Genomic DNA, 17,041 nt, shown 5'->3' on the forward strand with positions numbered 1-17,041 from the left:
ACTATAAGATAAAGTTCATTTATAGAAAAATATAGAGAAATCCTATATAAATGATTTAGACCCGCGAACCCCCTTAACTCATCAGATGGAGCCTGTATTGATCACCTGTTTTATTATGGTGCAAATATAAAAGTTTAATGCTGGTATCTATGATGAGTTTATTTATATGGTTTCGTAACAGTCAGCAGGTTATGGAAGAGAGGCAAAAAATACCTGATGGACATTCAAACTCATTACACAAAAATAAACTGACAACGCCATGACGACAAAAAAAACCCAAATAGACATACAATAGAACATATAACACAACATAGAAAACTAAAGACTGAGCAACATGAACACCACCAAAAACTTGGGGTGTTCTCGGGTCCTCCAGAGGAGTAAGCATATCCTGCTAATATTTTACACTTGTAAGTACAAATCCAGTAAATTCGGGAAAGGGAGACCTGATTGTAATTATGACATTGGGAACTTATATCCGCCATCTGTGAAATGGATATTTCATAACAGTCAAACAATTCATGATAGTGTCTGTAAAAAAGATGATTTCAACTTCACCATTAATTGGATCTCTTGGTTTAATAGCTTCCTTTTGAGCAGCTAACCTCTATCATGGAAATCATGATGGGGAAATACAAGATTAGGAATATCATTTCAAATGGGATATACATACTCCCTATGCAGGCGCTGCTGGAATGTTTCTACATAGTACACAGAAATGAAAAAGTCACAATTGGGAAGCTGAAATCATTTTTTTTTAAGTTTTGCTATGCAGCAGTCACTAAATGAAAGGTTTGAAGAAGCATTCGATTTGATCTCAGAAAACATCATAAAATGAAAATTTATTTTTGATACATAAAGCTCTTTTCAAGTTTCGGTTCTTAATATCTTTGCTTTCAAATTGTATACTTTTATTGTCCTGATGAAGTTAAATCTAGAAAGGCACTTAATTTGGACACACACAATATTTTTTTCTCTATATTTTTTATATATAAATGACATGAGAAAACATGCTCTTGGTTTTTAGACTGTATTGATACATTTATTGATGATAATACTCAATAACTAAAAATACAAAACTAATAAATAGGATTCATAATTTGTCAAAGTTAAAATAACCGCAAAAAAAAAATAAAAATGAAATATCAATTTTTGTGTTGACATGTTGATCTTGTTGCAGTTTTGCATTGATTTACCGTCGCATAACTTCTAATTGTGCATTTTCTGAACAGATGATTCAATAAGAAGAGGAGCAAAAATCTAGTATAGTTGTAACTATGTATGATTGATTTGCTAAATGTATTTATCTGTTCTGACGTTTCAACAGTTTTAACATGAGTAATACAGAACTGTTACCGTTATTGAAACAGGAATTACTTGTACATCATCATGACTTGAGTTTACCCTCACTCCGGTGTCATGTTCTTGTTGATCAATCATTACTTCTCTTGTTCATCCGCAGAGCTTAAGTGAACCCACATCCCTGAGTGATGTTCATGTAGCTCAATCTTTAATCATCTTGTACATTTTCAGGACTTCAGTTAAACCTCATCCCTGAGAAATGTTCTTGTTGCTCAATCTTTAATCATCTTGTACATCTTCAGGACTTGAGTTAAACCTCATCCCTGAGAAATGTTCTTGTTGATCAATCTTTAATCATCTTGTACATCTTCAGGACTTGAGTTAAACCTCATCCCTGAGAGGGGTTCATGTTGATCAATCTTTAATTATCGTGTTCATCATCAGTACTTGAGTTTCTCCTCATCCTTGTGAGATGGTCTTGTTGACCAATCTTTAATTTTCTTGTACAACCCCAGGACCTGAGTTTACCCTTATCCCTGAGTGATGTTCTTGTTGCCCAATCTTTTATTTTATTGTACAGCTCCATGACTTCAGTTTACCCTCATCCCTGAGTGATGTTCTTGTTACTCAATCTGTAATTTTCTCGATCATCCGCAGGTCTTTAGTATACTCTCATCCCTGAGTGATGTTCTTGTTACTCAATCTGTAATTTTCTCGATCATCCGCAGGTCTTTAGTATACTCTCATCCCTGAGTGATGTTCTTGTTGCCCAATCTTTTATTTTATTGTGCAGCCCCATGACTTCAGTTTACCCTCATCCCTGAGTGATGTTCTTGTTACTCAATCTGTAATTTTCTCGTTCATCAGCAGGTCTTTAGTATACCCTCATCCCTGAGGGATGTTCTTGTTGATCAATCTTTTATTTTCTTCTTCATCATCAGAATCTGAGTTTCCCCTCATCCCTGAGTGATGTTGTTGTTGCTTAATCTTTGATTATCTTGTACATTGTGTATATCATCAGGACTTGAGTTTACCCACATCCTTGAGTGATATTCTTGTTGCTCAATCAATCGAGCTAGAGATAAAGGATACTACAGATACAGTTAAGTCGGCCTCATATCTTGACTTACATCTAGAAATTGACATTGAGGATCGGTTGAAAACAAAACTTTACGACAAAAGATATGATTTGAGCTTTCCAATTGTGAACTTTCCATTTCTAAGTAGCAACATTCCAGCAGCACCTGCATACGGGGTATATATCTCCAATTGATACGATATTCCCGTGCTTGCATTTCCTATCATGATTTTCTTGATAGAGGGTTGCTGCTCACAAGGAAGCTATTAAACCAAGAGTTCCAAATGGTGAAGTTGAAATCACCCCTTCGTAAATTTTACGGACGCCATCACGAGTTGGTTGACCGTTATGGAATAACCGTATCACAAATGATATCGGATATGTTCCTTACGTCGTAACTACAATCCCCTTCCCTTTCCTGAATGTGACCTACCGAATTAGACTATTTACCGGATTTTTTATCACATAAGCAACACGACGGGTGCCGCATGTGGAGCAGGATCTGCTTACCCTTCCGGAGCACCTGAGATCACCCCTAGTTTTTGGTGGGGTTCGTGTTGTTTATTCTTTAGTTTTCTATGTTGTGTCATGTGTACTATTGTTTTTCTGTTTGTCTTTTTCATTTTTAGCCATGGCGTTGTCAGTTTGTTTTAGATTTATGAGTTTGACTGTCCCTTTGATATCTTTCGTCCCTCTTTTATTTTCCTGAACATCTTCGTGACTTGAGTTTATCCAAATCCCCGAGTGATGTTCAAGTTGCGCAATCTTTAATTATCTTGTACATTCACATGATCTGAGTTTATCCTCATCCCCGAGTGTTTTTTTTTGTGTTGCTCAATCTTTTATTTTCTTGAACATACCCGATACTTGAGTTTATCGTCATCCCTGAGTGATGTTCTTGTACCTCAATCTTTAATTACCTATACATCCTCATGACTTGAGTTTCCCCTCATTCCTGTGTGATGTTCTTGTTTCTCAATCTTTAATTATCTTGTACATCATTAGGACTTATAGAATAACTAATCGAAGAATTCAAATAGAGAAAAATATTCAACGAGTGACCGAATTATCTGTTGTTCGGTCACGAGTTGAATATTTTTTCATATTGAATTTTTAATTAGTTATTCTTTTTATACATTGGCAAATGGCTTTTTTAAAAGAAATTAATGAGAAACATGTACGGAACTATATCTTTTTTTCTACGCATTCACAATTTGTTTTGATCCGCCGTTATCGACGTCTTGACAACGCCTATTGTTGTATAACGTCAGAGAGTGAAATAACCACGTTTATTTCACATGTGAAATTATCGGTTTTTATTTAACTGGGAAATCAATGTAATTCATTGCAACCAATGTAATAATTGAGTTTACCCTCATCCCTGAGTGATGTTATTGGTAGTCAATCTTGCACATCCTCAGGACTTGAGTTTATCCTCATCCCTGAGTGATGTTATTGGTAGTCAATCTTGCACATCCTCAGGACTTGAGTTTACCATCATCCCTGAGTGATGTTATTGGTACTCAATCTTGCACATCCTCAGGACTTGAGTTTACCCTCATCCCTGAGTAATGTTATTGGTAGTCAATCTTGCACATCCTCAGGACTTGAGTTTATCCTCATCCCTGAGTGATGTTATTGGTACTCAATCTGGACTTGAGTTTATCCTCATCCCTGAGTGATGTTATTGGTAGTCAATCTTGTACATCCTCAGAACTTGAGTTTACCCTTATCCCTGAGTGATGTTATTGATACTCAATCTTGTACATCCTCAGGACTTGAGTTTATCCTCATCCCGGATGCTCGGTCTTTATTTTCTTGTTCGTTATTAGTAAATAAAGGCAACAGTAGTTTACCACTGTTCAAACTCATAAATCCATCGTTATTAGGACTTGCGTTTACTCTCATTCTTGAGTAATGTTCTTGTAAGTTAATCATTAGTTCTCTGTTTCTGTTATTTTATTTTTTCGTATTTTTTTCTCTTGTATTTTTTCCTAAGTAGTTGTTCAACTACTTAGGAACTTCATTTTATTGAATTTGTTAGCCCCTATATAATTTGATACTCCAGACGCGCGTTTATTTACAAACACTGCTGGTGGAGATTTATTTCCACGAGGGTATCACTAGCCTTGTAGTCAGCACTTCTGTTTTGACTTGATTTATCATTGATATGTTCATAATTATAAATTAACTGTTAACAAAACTTGGATTTTTTTAAATACTAAGGCTTTTCTACCTCAAGAATAGATTATTTTAGCTGTATTTGGCAAAACTTTTACGAATATTTTGTCCCCAATGCTCTTCAACTTCATACTTTATTTGGCCTTTTTAACATTTTTTTTATTCGAGCGTCACTGATGAGTCTTTTGTAGACGGAACGCGCGTCTGGCGTAAATATGAAATTTCAATCCTGGTATCTATGATGAGTTTGTTTGTATACATAAGACTCACCAGTGACGCTCAAACCAAAAGATTTAGAACGCCAAAACCAGACCAAAAATGAAGAGCATTGAGAACAAAATATTCAAGAAAGTTGTGTTACATACAGCCCAGATAATCTATGCCTGGGATAAGAAAATCCTTAATATTACGAATAATTCATACTTTTTCAAAGACTGAATATAAAAAAAAATGGCCATATAGTTATTGATATTCATGTCAACACCGAACTGCTGACAACTGGAATGGTGTTACTTTGTGGACGAAACGTCCACCAGCACTAGCATAGACCCAGTGGTATAAATAGTTGCCAAAGGTACCAGGATTATAAGTAAATACACCAGACGCCCGCTTCGTCTACATCAGACTCATCAGTGACGCTCAGATCAAAATAGTCAAAACTAGTACAAAGTTGAAGATTTTTTTAGGGAAAAAAATCCCAAAAGTTGTGCCAAATCTTTAACTACTTTTCTGCTAACTTGAAATATCTTCATATACTGTCCATCAACCGGAACAAGAATACTAGATTCGCCAATAACAATTATACACGAAACACGATGTCATCCTATGGTAAACTTTAATGAAAAAACAACCTTTTCATTCTCCAAATTAGATTGTAATATAAATGTTACTCACACTGAACTAATGATTATATCTCAAGCATCATATCAAATTTCTACTTTTAGAATTATACTAAATGAGCTGCAACCAAATAAGCTGATGATTTATTTTGAAGTGGAAAAAGATGGGGGAGAGATGGGGATGAAGAGAACAGTTGTTTATCTGTTCTAATCATGCAACCTATTTTGAAATAGAAAAAAAAAATGTTATCAATCTTTTACACAATGTGGTGTTGCAAAAACGTGTTTGGTGATGACATTGATGGTAAATTGGGGTTTTGTAACAAGGTGTTTGGTTTTAAAATTGATGTTTAATTGGAGTATTGCAAAAACGTGTTTGTTGTTAGGTCTTAAACACCGTTTTGTTGTTAGAAATTCAACTGCAGCGAGATATCTTCAGTCTAATGGGTACCTAGAATACCCTACCGGAAATATTAAGGTTCTTTGAACGAAATAGTTATCAAAGGTACCACGATTATAATTTAATACGCCAGACGCGCGTTTCGTCTACATAAGACTCATTAGTGACGCTCAGATAAAAAAAGATATAAAGCCAAAACAAGTACAAAGTTGAAGAGCATTGTGGACCCAAAATTAAAAACAAAAGAAAAAAACCCCAAAACAATCCCCAAAAAAACAAAATAATTTACTGTTGGCAGATAAGCAATAAAAGGGAGTATGACGTCATATGATACCAAGTCGCACTGTTCCGTATTATTCTGAGTGCGGATAATATTAATTGGAGCAATTGTTCATGGGAAAGATGACATTTCGAAAAATCATGTGTAATGATCTACCAGAATGTCGAATTATAAGAAGAACTGCACCCAAGCACTGAATCAGAGCTAAATATGTATGCTTTAGGGAGATAAGGGACGACCATTTGATTTTCGGATTAGGAACAGGCAATATTAATATTCATTTATTTGCTAAAACGGCTTATTTGCATTTGCACGTAACTATATCATGTATATATTCTGCATTATTCTGCATTTTATTGAATATAATATTCCTCATCCTGCCTTGAGAAACTTTCCATTTTCAGTAAATATTCATTTTCAAAATCCAAACCTTCGGAATATCAAATGATCACCCCTTACCAAGAATTTCTAAAATATTTTTTTCAGTCACTGCTTATTTATGTTGACTTTCAATGTCTCTTCACTGATGTTCGAGGCCATAATACATGTATTTGTAAAACCAATATTTCATACAAAAGTTGAAAAAAACGAAAAGGACCAAAAGGTAAAGCCAGATATGAACAAAAAATCTGAGCTATGTATGAAGGAGTTATACTTCTGAATTCTTTTGTTTATATTTGTTATGGACAATTTTTAATTTCTTGCCAAGTGCTGATCAACTGTGCCAGGTAATTCTAAGCAAATATTTTGACGGTACAATAATGACATTGATCAGTTGTTCAGCATCCACATCAAACGGTAATAAAAAAAAAATTATTTTTTACAATAAAAAAGTAAAATCACAAAATTACTGAACTCAAAAAATTTCAAAAAAGTAAGTTCCTAATCAAATGGCAAAATTAAAAGTTCAAACACATCAAACGAATGGATAACAGCTGTCATAGTCCTTACTTGTCTTACTAAAGTACATGTTTAAATTATATATAATACTGTACAAATAAGTTATATTTATTTGAAATAAACTATGATGAGAAATATCTATGATAAGTTTATTCATTATTATACAAATTACTCACTGATGAATATTACGATATCAAAACTATTACCTATCCCATCATTTGATATGCTATTAAGAGGCTTAATTTAAAGTATCGTGTGTATTAAGGACACAAAGTAGAACGCACTAAGTTTCTACTCGCGGAAATATCAATGAAACACAACTGAGAATGAAAATGGGGAATGTGTCAAAGAGACAACAACTCGACAAAAGAACAGAAAACAGACGAAGGCTACCAATGAATTTCCAACACAGCGAGAAAAGCCCATACACGGACACGGGCTTCAGCTGGGTCCTTTATAAAATGTGTACTAGTTCAATGAAAATGGACGTCACACTAGACCATACAAATATGTTATTTTCTATATCCTGAGCCAGATGAATACTAGCTGGACAATTATCTAAATGATTATGCATTTAAAGTTTCTAACCCTTTTAAAAACTCGGGGTAGTGGATTTCCCCCTCTCTTCACGACGAATAATAGTATACCGTTGTTCCAGCAAGCAAATCCACAAACAATATTGCTTTACATACACTCGTACTTCACATGCATCATTCAAGAAACATATTTTATAACGTACTATTCATCATGGTCTAGTAAAAGACCGAAAGCATAGGTTCAAGTTTTACAGTCCTTTTTTTACCATATAGATATGCAACTGTTTCGGTTCTTTATACAACATTGACTTTCAAATATTCGGCTATAACCATTTCTGATGAAGGTAGACCCAGAAAAGCGCTTCGAACGCCTGGAATTTATTAAATGTTGCTTTAATGACAGATGTTTTCCATAAGTTTAATGTGTATGAGCTGTTGATTTTGGCATTTATATGAGACTTAATCAGCATAACTTGAAATAGAATCAGAATGCTAGTGATCAATTGGAATCGAAAGAATTATGAAATTAAAATGAACTACAAAAGATATTGTAGCATCGCTAATAGCAAAAACTTAAATAGAACAAAAACCATTTCAAGGTTCTAGCTATCTCTGAATTAGGTTCTTAAATATAATACATTGAACTAATAAATAAGTCTGTAGATTCAGGTCAAACTAAAATTTAATATGTTTTGATCACATAAAAACATTTTCGGGGACGTTTTGGTTTTTAAATAGAAATGGATGAGACGTGTGAAGGTGGGAAGGGAGGTTTGGGTAACAAGAACATTTGAAAACATTTTTTGTAATCATGAAAGATAATGAAACATATTTTTACAATTTAGAAAGGTTCATACTCTACAAAATATGGGATTTAGTAAGCAAGAGACATCTTCCCTGATACACCCATGAAAATTTCAACGTGATTTGATAGTTGTTATTGTAAAAGTGAAAGTAGGAAAACATTCACTGAAATAGAGCATATTATTAAAACCAGGACATGCTGCAATGTATTCTGTAAGTGCGAAAAACATTAACTGTAGCGACATAATCAGAGGTATGCTTTTGATGTATGTAGTTTTGACTGCTGGCTCCCAATTATTTTTACATTAAATAGTGAGAAGTTTGTTTGGGTTGCTCATCCGACTTTGTCAATGTAACAGAGATATAAACAACTGTCGTACGAGTGGGAGGTTTCGCTAGCTTTAAAACCAAGTTTAACCCACCATTTTCTTCGGTAATGCCTGTACCAAGACATGAATATGTACTTAACTCGTTCTTTTGGTTGTCAACGTTTGATTTTATCAGTTGCTATTGACCTCTCCTTTTTTTATTCACCTTGGATTTCATTATTTTTGTTACACATATAAAGGGAGGTAACAAAGGATTTCAATATGACTTTCTTAGTTTTGTTACTGAAAATTCATATTGAGTGATTTGAATTAAAAGTAAAAATGTTACTGCACCAGATGCACATTCCGATAAATAATTTCTCGTCATTTATGATCGAGACGAAACGATTAAAAAGTTATTAAATCTCAAAGAGCTGATACAATCGTAAAGAGACCCGTCTGGATAAAAAATCAGAACTATTCACGAGGGAGATACATTTCTTAATCTAATTTTTAGGCAACAGTAGTTTACACATTGAAACAATTCAAGATAACAAAAATTTCCTTGTACAAAGTTTTCCATAATTTTATTGAACAATATCCATATTGTATGTCAGCGCCAAGTGCTGATCGTATAGACACGCGATTATAGCAAACAATTCTGTCGGTCTGAAGAACTGTCGTTACTTAAAAGATCTTAAAAGAAAGGCCTTAAAATGGATTGTACTTAATCCAAAACATAGAGAGACTGAATATTGTGATCTGAGCGTTACTGGTGAGTCTTATGTAGACGAAACGAGCGTCTGGCACAAATAAAAAAAACCAATCCTGGTATATATGAAGAGTAAATTTACAACCACTGGGTCGATGCCACTGCTGGTGGAGTTTTTATTCCCTGAGTGAATCACCAGCCCAGTAGTCAGCACTAATGCTGAAATACTAAGGCTTTTCTACCTCAGGAATAATTTAGCTAGTCTGTATTTGGCGAAACTTTTAGTATTTTTTGTTAGCTTCGTATTTTATTTGGCCTTTTTAATATGTTTTATTCGAGCGTCAATGCCGAGTCTTTTGTAGACGAAACGTGTGTCTGGTGAACATATAAATGTTCAATCCTGGTATATATAATGAGTTTATTTATATCAAAAACGTTGTATAAACCAGTTACATTTGTTTTCATATGACTTTATTCCTATTATTATTTCTCGAAGCTTTATATTTTAAGGAACTGTATATGCTTATGAACAGAACTTCATCAATGATCCCAGTATTGAATGATACCAACACGAACACAACCAGTTTCTGATGGTGACATACCAGCGACGCCTTATACGTATGTTATTTTTTTTCTACCATGGGATGTATATAAAGGCTACAGTAGAAGTGTATCCTTATTCAAAAGTCATAAATCGATGAGGGAAAACGAATTCCGGTTATAAACTAAAACCGAAAAAAACACATAAACCATTAGAGGAAAACAAAGGACTATCAGGAACACTGAAGTGCAACTAAAAACAACCACCAAAATACATAGAAACGGACTATTTGATAACAACTGCCATATTCCTGACTTGGTCCCGGGCATTTGAAGAACAATTGTTGGATTCAACTTCGTTTTACAGCTAGCTAAACTTCCCGCTTATATGACAAGGTTACAAAATATCGCTAAATGATGTCAACACAACGTGACAGAAGTACTAGTATTTGGAAAGTTATATTTCTCCTCCTGCATATGATGATGTTATTTAACAGTCTAACTGAAGAATTAACGAATTCTGTGCTTCGGTAAGACTACAAAAAGTTCTTTTTACTAAAATTCAATGACGTTAATAATAACATTGAGAATGGAAACGGGAAATATTTCAAAGAGATAACAATCCGACCAAATAGCACAAAACAGCTCAAGGCTTCCAATTTAACGCATCGAGTAAATCCCGCACCCGGAGGCGGGTTACAGGTGGCTCCTAGACAATAATGTATACTAGTTCAAAGAAATGGACGTCACACTAAACTTGAAACATAAATATAAACTAAAATTAAAAAAAGACACACACAACCGTGACAACCGACAGGTTCCTCACTGGACAGGGGCAGACATGCTGTGGGGTAAACGTGTTTATTGAGATCTCAACCCTCCCCTAAACTTATAGCCAATGTGGAATAAACAAATAATAAGTATCGATTCAGATGCTTCTGGATAACTGACCTTTACCTTGTTATAAAAAGATCTTTCTACGTTTTTCTAGGGGATAAAGTTTTCTTGAACAATCGTTCGTAAATAATATAAATACTGTTTAATTTCCAATTATTCTACTAGTTAATTTGTAGTGTGTTAGAATCAGGTAAGGTTACATTACATACCATTTTAGTTCTTGATAAAATTAGGAACTCATTAAGAAGATCACGTTTGTTTTAAGATATGAAGGTTCTTATCGGTAATAAGTCGTAATAATAATGCTAAATAATGCCTTTTGCGAATCTTCAATATAATCTGATATGACTGAAAAGTCCTAGTTATTCATTTCATAGGGCTTGGTTGTTTATATGTATTTGTTGTTTCTTGGACATTGAGACATTGGTTGTCGTTTTTTATGTGTTACATACTTGTTTTTCGTTCATTTTTTGTACATAAATTAGGCCGTTAGTTTTGTCGTTTGAAATGTTTTACATTTGTCATTTCGGGGCCTTTTATTGCAAACTATGCAGTATGGGCTTTGATCATGGTCGAAGGCCGTACGGTGACCTATAGTTGTTAATTTCTGTGTCGTTTTGTCTCTCATGGAAAGTTCTCGGTCTCATTGGCAATCATACCACATCTTCTGTTTTATATTCAACAGGGAGCCTTGACTCACACGTAACAGAAAGCTTTAAAGGGCCCTAAGAATTACTAGGGTAAAACCATTCTAACGGGAAAACAAACAGTCTATCACTGTTTTCAGTCAGTCTTCCCAAAGAATCCAATTTCCTGTGCAAAAGTCAGGAATATGACTGTTGTTTTCCATTCATTTGATGTGTTTCAGCTTCTGATTTTGCCATATGATATAACTTTCCATTTTGAATTATCCTAAGAATTTGGTATTTTCGGTATTCTACTTTTTCCTTGGTCCTACTAAAACCCTTTGAATAAAATATAAAGGAGTAGGGGCATTAAGGCCTAGTTTTGGCCCAAGAAAATAAAATGTTTGATAACTATTTCAAATTGGCACATAATGTTTAGAAATGCATAGGGTCAAGAAATATAAATGAAAAACATAAAGATTTTTATCTGATGACGTCACAATTACGTCATAATGTATACTATTTTCACAAAAACGATGAAAATACAGTATTTATGCAGTTTTCTATCTTTATTTCCGTCGTGGAAACATCCTGCGCAGCCAAGAAACAACAAAATAATTTAACAGAAGCTCTAGTATAACTATTGCCATAATCTCACCAAATATAAAGTTGTTTCTTGGGTGCGCACATACTTTTTCAATCTAAAATATACTTCAAATTTGATGAAAAAACAAGGAAAATCACAAACTCTAACAAAATATGCAAATTAAGTCATGATTTGTTGCCATGGTAACTTGTTCGATGTCAAATTTGTTTTGTTTTTCTAAGTACCTTATACCTCAGTCAAGTTTTCAGTAATTTAAGAATATATATGATAACATTTAAATTTGCAGTAATTTTTGGGCCAAATAAGGTCCTTATTGCCCCTACTCCTTTTTCTATTTGACATGTTAAGGCAAGCATTTTATACCCCAACACAACTTTATATTCAGTGTGTATAAAACATATTTCAAGATACAAATTGATAACTGATTTGATACATTTTATTTCATATCTGTTTAAAACAATTTTGCACCATATTACAACTTTATAAATAATATAACATTTAGCTTTACATCTCATATTCATCAGCAACATATACAATAACAATCACTCATACATCTATATCAATCCACCATATACTATTGTATTTATAAGATATTGCCATCAGCACACTTCTATTATTTCATTTAAAACTGCATGTCAAGGAAATGAACATGCCAGTAAATTCACATCGCTTAGATATCTAGAGCCACTTTTTTTTTTTATCCTGGTAGCCAATATTATTTCACATCTGTCGTTCTGAATTGAGTAGCCCTGTTTAATGCAACTGGGTATAAATCAACCCCAAATTATTTTCATAACATCTTATTTTCACAGCCATTAAAATAGTCCTTGTATTGCTATTTCAGAAAAAGGCCAATGAGTGAAAGCATTCACATTTCATAGACCTAAAAAATGAATATAGTTTACTGATTTTTCTTATTCCCCTATATCCATTACACTTTTAAGAACTTAAAAATCGCTTGTTTCGGTCAATTCTGGAAAATCATCTACATCATCAGAAAACCTTATCAATATCTGCATATGAAACTTGTTAAGGAATGGTTCAAAACAGTATATATTTCTTGTAATAATAAAAACAATTGTTCTCTCTAAAATTCTGTTGTGCCACTAAGAAACATGAAACACTTTTCAATGGCACTGCTCCAAATTGTTTGTGATCTTAACAATATTGAGTGATAATATCATCCATTAGTCTGATCATAAACTTAACAAAATGAATTGATTTATAAGAACTCAAAATGCACCTAATTCCGTTATTCGGTTAAAGCTATATTTTCCTTGGGTAGCAAAAATGTAAATGTTTGGGAAAAAATTAACATATGAAAAACATTAAATTTATAGAAAAAGGACAAATCAATGACATTTCATGTCAACACAGAAACTTACCAGAATTTTCTATATTTCAATTAGGACTAGTTTAAATAACTATGATATTAGATAAAGTCAAAATCATAACCATTTATCATTTCAAATGTTTCGTTTTTGTAACACACTCTCCAACACATTTTTTCTGCACTCACACAACTTTATTCTTTCTTAGCACAAAAGTTACCCAATGTATGTTGTGCTATGGAATAGTATACTTTTGAGGAATTAAAATACCTGTGCATGGAAATATCACTGAAAGCAAGTGACATGCATACTCATAATCTGAATTCATAATAATACATATATACATACATGCTTACATGAGTATTAACACAAATTTATGTATTAAGTCTATTATATACTGACACTTCCATATCCCAGAAACTCACATTATGTATGTAAATTATTTAGTAAAACTGTGTTTTGTCTCATTACTGCTCCATCTCCAAACTTGCAAAACAGACATGGACAAATACATCTTTAATATACTGTAAACTCAGAAACTATTGCGCTGTTTACATTATTGCAAAAACACAAAAGGGTGAGAATGGCAATCGTAAGAACTCACTTTCTTATATCTTATACATATATTCTTAGGCAGATTAACCTGAAATCACAATAGTAAATCTGCCATTTTTGTCCAATCAACTAAGTCATGATAATAAATGCACAGAATAATTCCTGAATTTACATTATTTCAAACTGCAGAAGAAAAACTACAAAATGATAAAATCGTAGTTGTACATTGTATTAAACAATTTGCTAATGGTAAAAGTTTATATCTTAGTTTACAACAACGTTTTAATGCTGTATGAAGTCTGATTGTGCATTTAAAAAGCAACTCCTTAATCTTCTTTCTTTGTTCATATCAAATCAAATGGAAATGCATTAACTATGACGTACATATGTGTGATAAATGAAAAGACAAATTCTTGTCAAATTAAATGGAAATGTTTTAATTGTGACATAATCATCTGTGAAAAATGCAAGAGCAAAATTAATGTAAAATGAAATGGAGATGTTAAACTATGACGTACATATGTGTGATAAAAGAAAAGACAAATTCTTTTCAAATTATATGGGAATGTTTAAACTGTGACGTACTAATATGTGATAAATACAAGAACATAATTTACGTCAAATTATCAAATGAAAATGTGTAGAATGTGACGTACTTATGTGTGATAAATGGAAGGACAAAGTTCATGTAAAATGAAACGGAAATGTTTAAATTGTGACATTTTGATGTGTAATAAAAGCAAGGACAAAATTCATGTCAAATTAAAATTTGAAAATGACCACACACTTATCAACACAAAAGAAGTTGGAATGCATAGGAAAGCACTGAATTTCAGTGAATATGCAGGACAGTCTGTTGTTATGTTCTGTACATCATGCATTAAAAATTCCACAATGGCCACTTATTTGTAGAAATAAGCAAGAATTATAACATCAAAGTGGGGAAAAAAAAAATGAACAAACAATGGCTGTGTTTGCCTATAGTTCAGTCAATACCAGCAATTTTTTTTTTAAATTTGATTCATCTTATATGTACTGTGCTATTGCTATTTTGTTTTAATTTTTTCCTAGAAATATTAGGCTGAAAAAGAGTTGTTGTTTTAAATGATTTCCAGGTACCTTTAGTAATCAGTACTTTTAAATTCATAATTCATCTTAAATGTACTGTACTATCTATCTTTTGTTTTAATTTTTTAAAGGAAATTTTAGGCTAATAATGTATTGGTATACATTTAGTAAATATTTTCTGGTACCTTTAGTGATCAATACTTAATTATTAATTCATCTTAAATGTACTGTACTATCTATATTTTGTTTAAATTTTTTAAAAAGAAATATCAGGCCTATCAATAAGTTGTAATACATTTAATTTACATTTTTGTCTACCTTTTAGTGATGAGTATCTAATTTTTACTACATGTTTATTATAATAAACTTTTTAATTTTTGATTTTTTTTGTCCACAATAGATATGGGGAGATTTCTGGGGGGATATTTTGTTTGTTTGATGGGAAGTATTGCACTTCAGTCAATTTTCTCAATGCACAAAAATACACTTAAAGCTGGTAAAAAAAAGTCAGAAGGAATTAAATTAATTGCTTAATCTTTTTTCCAAGTTCACATCAAATTGAATGGAAATGCTAACACTGTGACCTACTAATGTGTGATAAATGCAAGGACAAAATTCATGCTAATTTGAAAATAGCAAAGGACGAAAACACTTGTCTGCCATACAAAATAATAAGCCTGGTATCTTTGAAGAGTTTTTTTCTTAACTTTTGTTTCCAAAATTCATAGGGCCGTTAATATTCAAGTGACTGTCTGGCAGGTCTGAGAACCATTTACATACTGTAATTCATCCTATTGACCTAATCAGTTCTAGATTAAATATTGAAGAATTTTGTAATACAGGTGCTAGGTAAAAATGCCATGCTCATCAGATATATCTAAAATTTGTGTACACTTAATAAAAATATCAGCATTATAAATTTTAAGACCAAATATCAAGTCATTCTATTTAACAGAAGTGTATTAATATGATACTATAATTGTGGAAGGGTGGTCAGATGAAGGCATTAGACCACCCAATCTATGAGTGGTGGTATACTACAGAACATTCATGCTTATCTGGATATTGGAATTACAATAAAACATGTGATATATGGAAACTATTTGAATTTCAGCACATTTAAAGCTTTTTACAAGCCTTGGAATTGAAAGTTTGAGCCATTTTACTTTATATTCATATAAATTGTAATATATTCTTTATAGTCTTAAACCATAAACATAGCAGAGAAGTTTTGATTTGAAAAGAATAATATTTCTATAATGTCATTTGAAGGTTACTGATTTGTATAGAATTAATTTCAAAGCGTCTAGATTTCAACTGACACCCACTATATTGCACTTCAAGAGGACATAAGTCTGACTGCAGTTGTTCATAAAAAAAAAATGGAAAAAAAGTGTTGCACAATTGCCCCTTGCAACAAGATATCTTAAAGCTGAACTTACTCTAAGTAAATTCTATATGAAATAACAGTGTGGAATCATTTAACATATTTTTAAAACAATGAAATTAAAATTAATTGGTAATTAATTTCTGGCTTTGTTTGTCATGTTCTTTTTAAACCTCTTTCAACTGTGTCTCAGCTTTATATATAATGAAATACACAGCCAATTGAAGCAGTGTTTGTGAACATCATGATGACCTCTAATTTTCCAAAGGTCACTGAGCAGCAGCAGAATATCTCTGTAACAGAAATGTTTGACAGTCATCACAAACTCGTACTGGCTTGGCTGAAGAGGGAAGTGGCATTTTATTGTCTGAGCACTCATTACAGAAAATATTTCCACAATTCCGACAGTGGTGCTGAAAAAAGAAAAAAGAAAACAAAATGTAATAGCTTTTTCAAAATCAAGCAATACTCAAACACATAATATACATATATAGAGTTCGCAACACCAGCGTCCCATTAAAAATTCTATTTTTACAGGTAGATTCGCAAAACTTCAATTTCTACAAAATTTTGAATTTTTTGAAATACTAAGGCTTTTCTACCTCAGGCATAGATTACCTTAGCTGTATTTGGCAACACTTTTAGGAATTTTGGATCTCAATGCTCTTCAACTTCGTACTTTATTTTGGC

At 32.7% G+C, this 17,041-nt stretch overlaps 1 protein-coding gene across 6 annotated transcripts in view; it reads right to left on the bottom strand.

Annotated features, from left to right (window-relative positions):
* Positions 1-12,428: 12,428 nt before the first annotated feature.
* Positions 12,429-17,041, bottom strand: part of LOC139489275 (RUN and FYVE domain-containing protein 2-like) — an 88,716-nt gene continuing 84,103 nt past the window's right edge. For 3 of the 6 annotated variants that reach the window (XM_071275542.1, XM_071275545.1, XM_071275546.1), the window contains one exon: positions 15,562-16,764. In XM_071275542.1, the coding sequence (XP_071131643.1) occupies positions 16,621-16,764 (144 nt within the window). In that variant the 3' untranslated portion in view covers positions 15,562-16,620. Of the gene's footprint in view, positions 16,765-17,041 lie in introns of all 6 variants that reach the window. The other 3 variants (XM_071275541.1, XM_071275544.1, XM_071275543.1) reach the window with 2 other exon arrangements.

The sequence above is a fragment of the Mytilus edulis genome, chromosome 9 (assembly GCF_963676685.1).
Source record: "Mytilus edulis chromosome 9, xbMytEdul2.2, whole genome shotgun sequence".
In the NCBI taxonomy this organism is placed as follows: Eukaryota; Metazoa; Mollusca; class Bivalvia; order Mytilida; family Mytilidae; genus Mytilus; species Mytilus edulis.